The following is a 12,295-nucleotide window of genomic DNA, read 5'->3' as shown; positions in this document are numbered from 1 at the left end:
CTGCGCTTTCTCAGTCATTTTTTGACTGTATCGTATATTTCTAAAATTAAAAGATATCCCAAGCTTAAGAAAAATATAATGCCTTGTAACATTAAGTTTTATGTACTAGATCTAGAACCCTAAAACGTTAAGATCCTTTCAGTCTAGAATACTGCTAATTTTGTTGCGTCTTAACATTAAAACTGATGACAAGAAGTCAACTCAATAACCAAAAATTAGTAGAAAATTAGTAAAAGGATTGTTAAAACCTCTGGAAATATTTGTATATCAGTGAAAAAACTCGTCTCTAAATCTCTTACCTATTTGTCACGTTATTACCATGTATAAATTTCCAATCAACAAATAAATAACTATACCATCGATTGTTGTAAATAAAACGAAAAAGAACTACCAAATACAATCCGTAAAATATTGTGTAAACGTTTAATTACGATGATTAGTTATATCGTGTTAAATATCTTCTAATTAAAAAGATGTTCGATCAAGCTGATGCAACGATTATAAAAAAAAAGACAAAACAAGTTGCCGATTGTGTTTAGGAACGCTCCTTTTCCTTCACTTGCGAGCATGTTTTGTAAGCATCATTAGAACCGGTTCCCTCGAACACGTGGCGTCGAATGAAACGTGCCAGGGAATTATTTAAGGCCTTAGTCTTGCTAATTTAATAGTAAGGAGTACCGCAAAAAGAATATTTAGAAAGGAAAAACGGTGCGAGCAGGATCGACCACTACACGCGTTAAATTTGATTTACGCGCATCGATGATGTATCAGTTTCGTATCGCGACTGATAATCGTCAAGGATGATTAAAATCTCTATATTTTAAGTATATCATTTTACAACTATGTATATCGTGTCTCTGTCGCGTTTGGAAGCTCAAATTTTTTTAACAAGCAAACACATTCGTGATTTCCATGAAAATAAATACAAATATTATTTGCCAACCTACCATCGATCGAAATCATAAATCTTATGAACAATGGTGCACGTAACAATTGTCAATTGAAAACGAAAAACATGGCACTATTAAATTGCAAGTTTTGTGAAAGAAAAGTAAACTAAAGGCAAAGTTTTCATCTAACTTGAAAGACTAACAATTTTTAAATTATTAATAATTTATAAATGTATTAGTAATTTCAAAAAATTTTGTAATTTCCCTTCAGAAATCTCTTTCAATATTTATATTGTAACAACGTACACTTTTTATCAGACGTGGCATTAACTTATAATTTACAGTACTAACGCCATTATACACATGCATAAATACATACATACGTACACACGCATACGTATATTATAGATAAAGTTTTGAACTACTGACGCGCCATCTCTCGTAAATATATCATTGATACCGATTACGATGCAACCGATCACCTCACCGAGAATGTTTTCTTACGTCGGGATCCCTGAACAAGCAAGGGGCCAGCCCCCTTTATTGGATTTAGTCCCCTAATGATTTTGTCAAGCCAAGATGAAAAGAACCTGCCAACATTCCGCCGTGACTCGTTCTGCATTCGAATTTGGCGCTGTAACCACGCTTGGTTAACCGGCGGGGATCCCCTCGTAAATTACGCTTCACGGATCGTAACCCATCACCTAACGCAATTATCCGCGAGAAATAGTTGACAGGGGAATAATTTTCTTAATGTCATTTAATTTCAATCTTATATCACAATTTTTTATTCACCGCTACTCTTATGAATTACTTCTTATGATTTACAATTAATCATGCCACTTTTAACCTGTTAACAAGGGAGATCGAGTTGACTCGTCATTCGAATCCAAATCTCTAGAAGATATCAACATTTTTATTGATAAATTTATTGATAGTATTTATATTTGTAAAAATGAAAATTGATATGATTGAAATTAATTTATATTTAATACCTTTTCTACGATTATTTAATTTTGTTGCTTATATTAATTCTATCAATCCTATGATTATAGAAGTTGCTGGTTAAGAAATGACCTGGTTAATAGGTTATGAGCTGTCATTTTTTCTACCTAAAAGTGATCAGAAAATATGCACACCTTAAATAAATTCTTTGGAAATAAATATTATTCACTAGATTGTACAAAATAATTTTTTGTAAATTTTGACAATCATTTGGAAATTTTTACTTTGTAAGTTATATTAAAAGATAAACCTACTCTCTAAGAATAGCTGTACTTAGGCTCAATTTGTAGCTAAACGAGGTAACTATGTTTACTTCAAAAGTAACAGACACAATTTTTTATTATTAAGAAAAAATAGAAAAATATTAATCAAGACATAAAGGTTCAATTATTTCCTCAAATGCCGCACGTTATCGTATAGTATATAGAGTATCGAACATTGGATCTCTCGCTATTACGCGAAACTAATAAATCTTTCTCGCGATAGATACATACGTATCGTTCCTTTCTTATACAGCTACGTTCCCTCGTTCCAGGAACGGAACCCTCGATCATACACCATTAATTATCAACACAATGCATGAGGATTAGGTTTTTCTGAAGCGTGGACCGCCGAAAACGAACGCGCTCCAGGCGCATCTCCGCACGTCACCGGACGTCAACTTTAAATGGAAATGTCTTAATTATCAGAGCACGTAGCGGCCAACAAAAACATTATCCGCTCCTGAATCGTCCCACCGCGACGCTATATGTATGTCCGCGATGGTAAAGTAAGATTCTCATATGAAGAGAGGACGTTCGAATACTGGTGACATTTATTGATAGAGCTGAACGAGCATTGGCAACAATACGCAACAATAGATGAAAGATTGAACGAAAAATTCTTGATCAGCGACAATTTAATCTAGCGATTTTCAACCTTTCTTATCTCATGCCACTAACCTAACTAAATTACTAACTAAACTAATTATTACAATTGTGCAATACTCCAGAAAATATATTATGAATTATATTTGGTTCATCCACATTAGACAGTTAGTGTTTTGGTTGTTGTCATTTTTTTATTTGACAATCTAGGAGAAAAGAAGATCAATGGTCCTAACTAAATATGTACTTAGTTAGGTGTTGCATGTCTTAAAAATTCTCGTGACACTCCTGTGGTCCTCTCGCGGCACACTCATTGAAAATCGTTGATCTAACCCAAACTTAATCCTAATTGGTTAGTAAAGTACATGTTTTCATGCAAATTGATATTTTTGAGAATATTATTTAAAAAGTGAAAACTCAATAGAAAATCACTTCACCCGCTAAATATTATGCAAAGCATTATACTTTTCATACATTTCATATGTGTGTTCTGTGCAATTTTGCACCTTCAAATTTCCTATAAATCTATAGAAATCCGCAGTCTACTTATTAATACTAATTAAAGAAACAGACTCTGGGACATAATCATATTTTACTCAAATAAGAAATATTAATAGCTACTTTCACGTAATTGTGTTTCACAATGTAAAAATGGATATGTACATAGATGCGAAAAAGAAACAAGTAATAAATGTATAGCAAATATATACGTGAAAAAGACAAATTCCAATGAACTAAGATTTTGTATAAAATTTATATGCGTGAAAGAAACTAATAAATTATAAAAATAAAAAATTGCAATCTTCGTATTTTGGGAATTAATGACCTCTAAGATAAATTTTAAAAATAACCTCTTTCAACTTCAATAGTAATTTTCAATTTCGTTTTTTCATAAATTCCATTAGGAAATCTTTGTCCCCCAATTCCAATGTTCGTATAAAATATATTAACAATAGAAGCAATGTATAAAATATCTAAATATCGTTAAACTATAAAATATTAATTCATCTAGAATATTAATAAATGTTCATAGATATAAAGTTCTACAATACTTATACGTAGATTGCAGATTTTTGTGCATTTATGTAGAATTTGAGGATGCAAAAATGCACAGAATGTATATAATATACAAGAATATATGATATACATATATATAGTAGTATAGTATATGTAGTATAGTAGTAACTTCCATTTCTTTGTGTTCATAAAAATATAAATTCACATAGAAATTCACAATCTACTTATAGCAAATAAACTGAACATAACAAAAATATTTACTCACGAATCATTCTGGCGAATCTGATGACTACATAGCCTTAACAATATATAAAATATCACTTCTCACAAACTTAAATTCGACGAAAAATGCTTAAACTCATTAATGTCTTCGTGGAAAACGCTCGACAATTGCGAATATTCACGAAATTGAATTACGCAATTGAATTACACGATTGAATTATAATATCGAATACAATAGCATCATATTTTCGACCGAACGCGCGAAACTAAAATAACTGATCTGCGCATACGCATTCTATTTCGATATCTTTCCTTTTTTAAATCATTTTTAGTGATTGGTCAATTCATTTCAATACTTATACGATCTATACGGAAAACATTGGCTGCTTTTTCAGAACGACAAGAATTAGCCAATGGTTGTTTCTACTTTTTGCGCAAGTGCAGCTAGCGCAGTCAATGCGAATAAACCTAATGTCGACCGACGTGGATAGACGAACAGCAAGTAGCACGACGTGCAAATTAATTCCGTGCAGAGTTAAACAGTCAAATTTATGGCTACTGATCTGTTCTATCGACTATATCGCATTAACATGTGACACAGAGGAAAATGATAACGGTTGAAAGTCTGCGACCTGCAGCAAAAATGAATATGTTCTAAACGCTTGCAGCATCATCTTTGAATCAGCTGTCATAAGCAGACGATGCACAGGTAAAGTTTATAGTTTGATACTTCATTTCCTAATTTTGATATTCTTTATCAATGAAAATACAATTTTTAATTATTCTTATAGAAATTTTAACATAAATATTATGTACCTCGATTCGATATCTTTTAAATAAATATTTTAAGTATTCTGAACATTATAAATTTCTCACATTATATACCATTTACATATCTTATCTACATATCAATGTAATTTTTAAATTTATTACAGATAAACTTGTTTTTAGTCTAGTTTATTTGTTTCTTAAATATTTCAGTATCTGATGCCATTTATTGGATTGTAAGGTCATGGAATTGACTGAAACTAATGTACAGATAAGAGATTGTTCCATTGACTTTATTCCTGTTTACATTAAACAAGAGAATGATGAACATGAGACAGATTTTAATGATATTGAAATAATTAATGCAGCTCAAAATTTTTGTTCTATTGAAATTAAAGAAAGCAAAGGATGTGGTACAATTAATAACAATGAAGAATCAAATATAAATAACAAAAGCAGTACACAAAATACAAATAATTTAAACAATCCAAACTCAGCATTAAATATTACACAACAAAATGAAACCTGTAATATCAATGGTATTTTAAATAGTTCAGTGTATTTGCAAAATTTGGATTATGAAAATATAAATATAGAAATACAAAAACCAACGAATCAAATAGCTGAAGTTTTTATTAATCAAAATGAACAAATACAAACAACCAATTATAATGTTTCAACAGTTACAATACCAAGTGAACTATTAGGACTAAATCTTAATATAAAAAAAGAAAATGAATTAGATCAAGAAACAGTTTATACTACAGAATGGTTGTGTAATGTAAATAATGAAACTGATCTTCGATTAAAAGTTTCAAAAAATACCAAGGATAGGATTCAAGAAGTTCCTACTGACATTAATGATACAGTAACATTACTGAACAAACACAAAGATCAAACATTAGAGAATGTTAATAATATAAGAACCAAGGAAAGTAAACCTGAAAGACCTAAAAGACAATTGAAAATAAGATCAAACTCGTTACAAGATTATAAAGAAAAGTTACGAAGAAAAGCAGAGTGCATGAGAGAGAAAAGGAAAAAATTATATGAACAAGAAAGTGAAGAACAGCGGCAACAGAGATTAGCAAAGGAGGCAGCGAAAAGACGAGAAATGAGAATGTATTATGAAACACCAGAGCAAAGGAGAAAAAGATTAGATGCAGAAGCTGCAAGGAAAAGAGAATACAGAATGTACAATGAAACACCTGAAGACAGAAGAAAAAGGTTAGATCGTGAAGCAGAAAGAAGAAGAATGAAAAGGCTTTCGTTATATGCTAGTGAAACTCCTGAACAAAGAAGAGAGAGATTAAATAGAGAATCAGCGAAGAGAAGAGAGGCTCGACTTAACCAATATGCTAAAGAAACACAAGAAGAAAGAAAGGAAAGATTAAAGAGAGATGCTTTGAGAGTTAGAGAAATGAGATTTACTAGATCTGCTATTGAAACAGAAGAGGAGCGCAAACAAAGGTTAGTAAAAGATGCTCTTCGAAAAAGGGAGGTAAGAATGCATGGACGTCATTCGGTGAATAATAATTTCACTGAACTTCAAACGGTTCGCAATTTTGAAGAATTAAACAATGTGCAGATAAAGGAGAATCCTGATAATAAATTGGGAGGTCATTACTTAAGTAACTGGATGATGTGGTTCCAAAATTCATTAGTCCAACCTGTTCATGTTGAAGAACAAATCATCAAATCTCAATCAGAAAGTAGTGGATAAAAAATTTGTATAATAAATTTTTAGTACTGTATATATTCTCTTTAAACATCTATACATGAAACATAAATCTCAATCATGTAAGATGATTTGTACATATTATTTATACAATATTTATGCTTGAAATATAATAGCAAAATATAACATATTCTATGGCTGCATCAACATAATATTTAGAATATACAACATATATAAATAATGGTTCTTATATACTGTACAATTTTATTTTTAATATTTATATACTTTACAATCAAGTACGATTATGTTATCATATATTGTTAAGAATGTGAAAACTTGTTATTTACTATATTTATTAATGTAAGATAAAATTCAATGACTAATGAATATTATAAACATTTGAAACGTTTAATATCATTAAACTTTGTATCGTAAAAATTACAAAGTATATTCAAAAGTTTTACTATTTCAAAAGATGTACAAAATATGATAAAATTATTGCATTGTTATTCTATTATTTAATATAAATAACAAAAAGGAATTTATTAATGTATTAAAATTGTAAAGAATTAGAATGATACATTTGTGTGAGATAAAAGAAATACATACTTCTTAACAGTGCCTTTTTGTTCACTGTTCTACAAAAGCAATTTCTAATGTGATTCAAACAATTTATACATATGTATATATCATTTAATTATGAATGAATGATTCTGATGAAAATGTGGCTACTTCTTAAACTATACATACATTGTCATGCGACTTTCCTACAAGTTCCTTTATATGGAATAAAATAAGATAATATCATTATCATAAAATTTTGTTTCATTAATAATCTTATTTTCCTTTTCTGCTCTTCTTCTCTGTCTCTTACGTTTAAAATTTATTATTAATCAATGGGTAGCCCAGCCAAATGGCTTCACCTAAATATCTGTCTTATTTATTACTGTATGAAAAATGTTCTCAGGATAAAGTTACACTATTTCAAGGGTCACAAATAACAACAGAAATAGTTTTCTCTCATGATCATCTTTTTACGAGATTTGAAAGGAATCAGTAATTCTTTAAATAAAAACATATATTTATTTTTCGATATTCTTCCAGAGTATAAAAATTTCATTACCATATCGTTCCCATTATTTAATCTTGAAATATTTGCATCAGAAATAGACATGTGTAATGTTTAATTGTTCAATAGACAGGTGGTAAAATTAAGAAATTCCAATTTCTCAGTTCCTAAACAGAATTTAATAATTTTTTCATGCTCAATTTATAACCCAAGGAATTAATTATTACTCTTATTGAAATATTCTTCCTACTTTCTTAGTTATAAGCAAATTTCAAAAATCGTCCAATCTACGAACAACGATACGCTATAACCATCTAGCGGTGAAAAAGTGGAACTAATCTCTTTATGATGAAATTAAAAAATCAAATTTCTCTGTCTATAAAGCGAATCCATGACCTCTTCAGAAATTAAATTAATGTTTTAATTCTCAGAAATCATCTTTGTCTAATATTATTCCGACTATCTACATAATTAATTAATTACATATACCTAATATAAAGTGCTCTATTTGGACATATTTTTTACATCGTGACACCATCTACTAGCGAGTCTACAAACCTTGGCTGTATATAATGTTATAAACGCCGTGGTCTCTGTCGAGTGCGTGAGTTTATAACCTATATTATAAACTGAATGTTTTTAGAACAATCAAAATTAAATTGATATTTTAAAAAATAAGTTTGGATTATTCGATAGACATTTTAATATAATATCATTGATCAGAAATTTTTTTTAAATAAATACTGTGCATTTACTATATAAAAAATAGATAAGAGAATAAATGAATAAATGTTGACATTTCTTCATAGTTAAATAAATAAAATTAATGTATATTTGATATATAAATAAAAAATGGGTTTAACAAAACAATATTTGAGATATGTACCAGGTGGGAATTTAAATATAATTATTAGTTCTTCCTGTAATGTTGTTTTTGTAACATTACAAGAACAAGAAGGTAGATTTGTAGCAGTTGGAGCATGCGAACATGTTTTTATATGGGATTTACGCCTTGGAGAAAAGGTAGATTGTAAATCATTTTTAATTTATGTTCTTACAATAGATCATATAATTATCGAAATTTCTGATATTTCAGGTTCAGGTATTATCAGGTGAAAAAGTAAATGTAACATACTTAGCTGCATCTCCTAATAAGCAACATATAGCAGTTGGTTATGCAGATGGTACTATAAAAACATTTGACTTAAAAACAGGGGAAAATACAAGTATATTTGTTGGTCATAGATCTGAAATTACAACTTTGATATATGATAGAGGAGGACATAGATTAGCATCAGGTTCAAAGGTAAAATAATTTAATAGAAGAAGCAGAGCATAAAAGTGCATAAAATAATTTTCAATTACATGTTTTCAGGATACAGATATTATTCTTTGGGATACTGTAGCTGAGACTGGTATATGTAGATTAACTGGACATAAAGGTGTAATAACAAATTTAGCATTCATGAAAGATCACAATATTATTATTAGTAGTAGTAAAGATACATTTGTCAAATTTTGGGATTTAGATAATGAACATAATTTTAGAACTCTTATTGGTCATAGAACAGAAGTAAATATAATTTTAAATATATATAATGATGGTTAATTTAGTTACATAATATATTGATAACAATACTTCTATCATTTAAGGTTTGGGGTTTAGTTTTAATTAAAGATGATCAATATTTAATAACTGGTTGCAATGATAATGAACTACGTATATGGCAAATATCTTTCACTGAAGGTGAAGCTGTAGACTTTGATTTTAATTTACATGACTTAACCCTCACTGATGATGCTGAAATCAGCAATGTGGTATGTTTTCTTTCGATTTAATAAATATTTATATTTAGAATATATTTATTAGATTAGTATTTAATGAAAATATATTGTATTAGAAACATCCTTTAAAATGTGAAAAAGTTGGAAGTATACTAAGAAGTGGTCACGGAAGAGTTGCGTCTCTCAATGTTGATACTACTCATACAGTTATTGGATGTCATGGTTTGGACAATACCGTAGAATTATTTCAACTATTACCTGACGCTAAAATAAAAGATAACATTCTTAAAAGATTACGAAAAGAAAGGAGGAAAGCAGAGAAGTATGCAAAGACATTTTTGTAGTATGTTTGTAAAAACAAATGTTTTCTAAATATACAAATATCTTTTTATGTGACATTTTTATTTTTTTAATAGAAATGAAGAAAGTGCAGAAACAAATTTCTCAGGAACACCAACTATAAAGGATGAACTCATACGTTTACCTTTCATCAAAGTATCTGCTAAAGCTAAAGGATTAAGTATAGTTATGGGTAGAAGCGGTGAACTTAGAGTAAGTTACTATAAAAATCATCTTCTAGAATAATTAAAAGTACTATTCAATCAATTTTTACATGTCATTATTTTAGGTATGTGTAGGATTAAATAATAATTCCATTGAATTATATTCCTTATTCACGCAAGAAAAAAATGCTGAAGTAAAACATTTAAGATCAATAACAAATCATGGTCATCGCTCAGAGGTCCGTGCTGTTTGTTTTAGTTCTGATAATTTAGCTTTTGCAACAGCAGCTGGTGATTCTGTGAAATTATGGAATAGGTATGGAAATAAAATTGACATAAACTTCTGAAATGATTTAGCAATTTCATAATATTTTTTATGATTCTAGACCAACTCTGGCGTGTTTAAGGACTGTACAATGTAATTATGCTTTAACAGCAACATTTGTACCAGGAGACAGACATTTAATTGTAGGTTTAAAAGATGGTAAAATGCTAATTATTGATATTGCTTCGGGCGACATTTTAGAGGAAATTCCTGCACATTCTAAAGAACTTTGGAGTGTTACATTATTTCCTGATAAGGTAACTTAATAATGTTCTTCATTATTTATAGTAACTTCATAATGGTATATAATTTCATGATTATTTTATATATGCTTATAGAAAGGAGTAGCTAGTGGTGGCGGAGATCAGACAGTAAAATTTTGGAATTTTGAACTTATTCAAGATCCTGATAGAGAAATAAAAGCGAAAGTTTTATCTGTTTTACATTCAAAAACTTTAAAATTGGAAGATAGTGTATTATGTGTAAGAATAAGTCCCAACAGCAGATTTGTTGCAGTCGCATTACTTGATTCTACTGTAAAAATCTTTTTCCTTGATACATTTAAGGTAATTATGTGAAAATATGCATATAATTTCTATAGTATCAAACAATGTGCGATATATCTAAAAACTTTGATGTCATTTTAGTTTTTCATTTCCCTCTATGGGCATAAATTACCAGTTTTGTGTATGGATATATCAAGTGATTCAACACTTATTGCTACTGGTTCTGCTGACCGAAATATAAAAATTTGGGGTTTAGATTTTGGAGATTGCCATAAATCGATATTCGCTCATGATGACTCTGTATCAGGACTTTCATTCGTACCTAATACACATTATATTTTTACTTGTGGGAAGGATGGGAAAGTAAAACAATGGGATGCTGACAATTTTCAAAAAATTGTGACATTACAAGTAATAAATCTTTTTTTAAAATATTTAGAAATTGTATGCTAACAATTACAACATTAAACATTTTTCTACATAGGGGCATGCAGGTACAGCATGGAACTGTGCTGTTTCACCAAATGGACTTTATGTTATTTCTTGTGGATCTGATAGAGTAGTTAGGCTATATGAACGGACTTCAGAACCTTTAGTTCTCCAAGATGAAGAAGAAGAAGAACGAGAACGTCAAGAAAATGAGTTAACTACTGGAGAAACTACTCTTGTCCTGGGACAAAAACAACAATCTTTACCTTCAAGAAAAACAGTATCCAGTGAAAAAGGGGTAAATGTCAATAAATAAATTGAACATAAAAATTAATTCATTTAGGGCATCATGTATGATTCAATTTATATAATGTTTAGGCTGAATTGATATTAGAATGTTTAAATGTATCTAAAGAATACAACGAGCAATTATCGCAAGCAACAGCAGATAAACCACCTGCTATTCCTTTACAAATGCAGGCTTATAATTGTACAAATACAGAAGATTATTTATTAGAAATAATTAAACGGATTAGAGGAAGGTAAGAAATTTATATACAGTGTGTATATATGTAGCATAAATATGATAAAAATAAAATACACATAATAAAGTAATTTTACAGTGATTTAGAAGAAACGTTACTATTGTTACCATACTCAGCTGCTTGTGAAATTCTTAAAATGCTTCCTACATTATTACAATCAGATTATCACACGGAATTAATTACAAGACTAGCGTTATGTTTAGTTCAAGCTCACCATGGTCCAATTATAGCTACTGAAGAACTTTTACCTATCATAAAAACTGTGAAAACACTTGCGATTAAAAAAGTTTCTGAACTAAGGGTAAGAGCATTTTTATTTTATAAATTTTATTTAAGTAATTATCTAAAGAATATAAATTCAAAATTAATTTCTCTAGGATACAATTGGATTTAACTTATATGGAATGATGCATATGCAACGAGTTATTGAAGAGAAAGAGGGAATACAGCTTTTCATAGATGCAACCCAAAGTAATAAACGTAAAAATAAAATTAGAAAAAATAAAGAAAAGGCATTAAAAAGAGCAATTATGTCGTTATGAAACTTTTTACTTAATTACGATTAAAATATTTTGTAAATACTATTTTAATAAATATTAAAATAATTATATATTTAACTGCGTTTATTATTACTACAATATTATTTTTAAGATAATACTTAACTAAAAATAAATTATAAGTTTTACT

General features: G+C 29.1%; 2 protein-coding genes and 2 long non-coding RNA genes across 6 annotated transcripts in view; 2 read left to right on the top strand and 2 right to left on the bottom strand.

The window, feature by feature from the left end:
* LOC122566315 overlaps window positions 1–4,222 on the bottom strand; it is a 118,343-nt gene extending 114,121 nt beyond the window's left edge. Inside the window, exon 1 of the long non-coding RNA XR_006316458.1 lies at window positions 4,044–4,222. This is a non-coding gene — a long non-coding RNA (uncharacterized LOC122566315). The remainder of the gene's footprint in view (window positions 1–4,043) is intronic.
* Window positions 1,655–2,650, bottom strand: LOC122566316. The gene is made up of 3 exons (XR_006316459.1): window positions 2,390–2,650; window positions 1,886–2,002; window positions 1,655–1,787 (listed from the first exon to the last, which is right to left on the bottom strand). It is a non-coding gene; the product is annotated as an uncharacterized LOC122566316 (long non-coding RNA).
* Window positions 4,223–4,481: 259 nt separating the features above from the next.
* LOC122566304 (trichohyalin-like) lies at window positions 4,482–7,264 on the top strand. 2 transcript variants are annotated; one of them, XM_043723404.1, is made up of 3 exons: window positions 4,482–4,709; window positions 4,982–6,238; window positions 6,357–6,497. In XM_043723404.1, exons 2-3 carry the CDS (start codon window positions 5,013–5,015, stop codon window positions 6,358–6,360), a joined length of 1,230 nt encoding a protein of 409 aa, XP_043579339.1. In that variant the 5' UTR covers window positions 4,482–4,709; window positions 4,982–5,012; the 3' UTR covers window positions 6,361–6,497. The 2 variants fall into 2 exon arrangements, with proteins under 2 accessions (XP_043579339.1, XP_043579338.1); XM_043723403.1 differs by having other exon boundaries at window positions 4,982–7,264.
* Window positions 7,265–8,304: 1,040 nt separating this feature from the next.
* On the top strand, window positions 8,305–12,218 carry LOC122566302 (WD repeat-containing protein 3). 2 transcript variants are annotated; one of them, XM_043723397.1, is made up of 14 exons: window positions 8,305–8,538; window positions 8,612–8,821; window positions 8,891–9,088; window positions 9,169–9,333; window positions 9,417–9,622; window positions 9,717–9,852; window positions 9,929–10,119; window positions 10,190–10,385; window positions 10,467–10,694; window positions 10,776–11,045; window positions 11,119–11,361; window positions 11,442–11,605; window positions 11,687–11,909; window positions 11,986–12,218. In XM_043723397.1, the coding sequence occupies exons 1-14, from the start codon at window positions 8,368–8,370 to the stop codon at window positions 12,148–12,150; spliced, it is 2,766 nt and encodes a 921-aa protein (XP_043579332.1). In that variant the 5' UTR covers window positions 8,305–8,367; the 3' UTR covers window positions 12,151–12,218. The 2 variants fall into 2 exon arrangements, with proteins under 2 accessions (XP_043579332.1, XP_043579333.1); XM_043723398.1 differs by lacking the exon at window positions 11,986–12,218 and having other exon boundaries at window positions 11,676–11,829.
* The last annotated feature ends 77 nt before the right edge of the window (window positions 12,219–12,295 follow it).

Source organism: Bombus pyrosoma, linkage group LG3, assembly GCF_014825855.1.
Source record: "Bombus pyrosoma isolate SC7728 linkage group LG3, ASM1482585v1, whole genome shotgun sequence".
Classification (NCBI taxonomy): domain Eukaryota; kingdom Metazoa; phylum Arthropoda; class Insecta; order Hymenoptera; family Apidae; genus Bombus; species Bombus pyrosoma.
The sequence above is the reverse complement of the archived record's forward strand: the minus strand, read 5'-3'. Positions and strand labels throughout refer to the sequence as shown.

Excerpts from the sequence above, each read along its gene's own strand:
- LOC122566304 (XM_043723403.1), top strand. The coding sequence starts at position 5,013 with ATGGAATTGACTGAAACTAATGTACAGATAAGAGATTGTTCCATTGAC.
- LOC122566302 (XM_043723397.1), top strand. The coding sequence starts at position 8,368 with ATGGGTTTAACAAAACAATATTTGAGATATGTACCAGGTGGGAATTTA. Across the intron at positions 9,623-9,716 it reads GAAAGGAGGAAAGCAGAGAA|AAATGAAGAAAGTGCAGAAA; the intron begins GTATGCAAAGAC and ends TTTTTTTAATAG. Across the intron at positions 9,853-9,928 it reads GTAGAAGCGGTGAACTTAGA|GTATGTGTAGGATTAAATAA; the intron begins GTAAGTTACTAT and ends TCATTATTTTAG.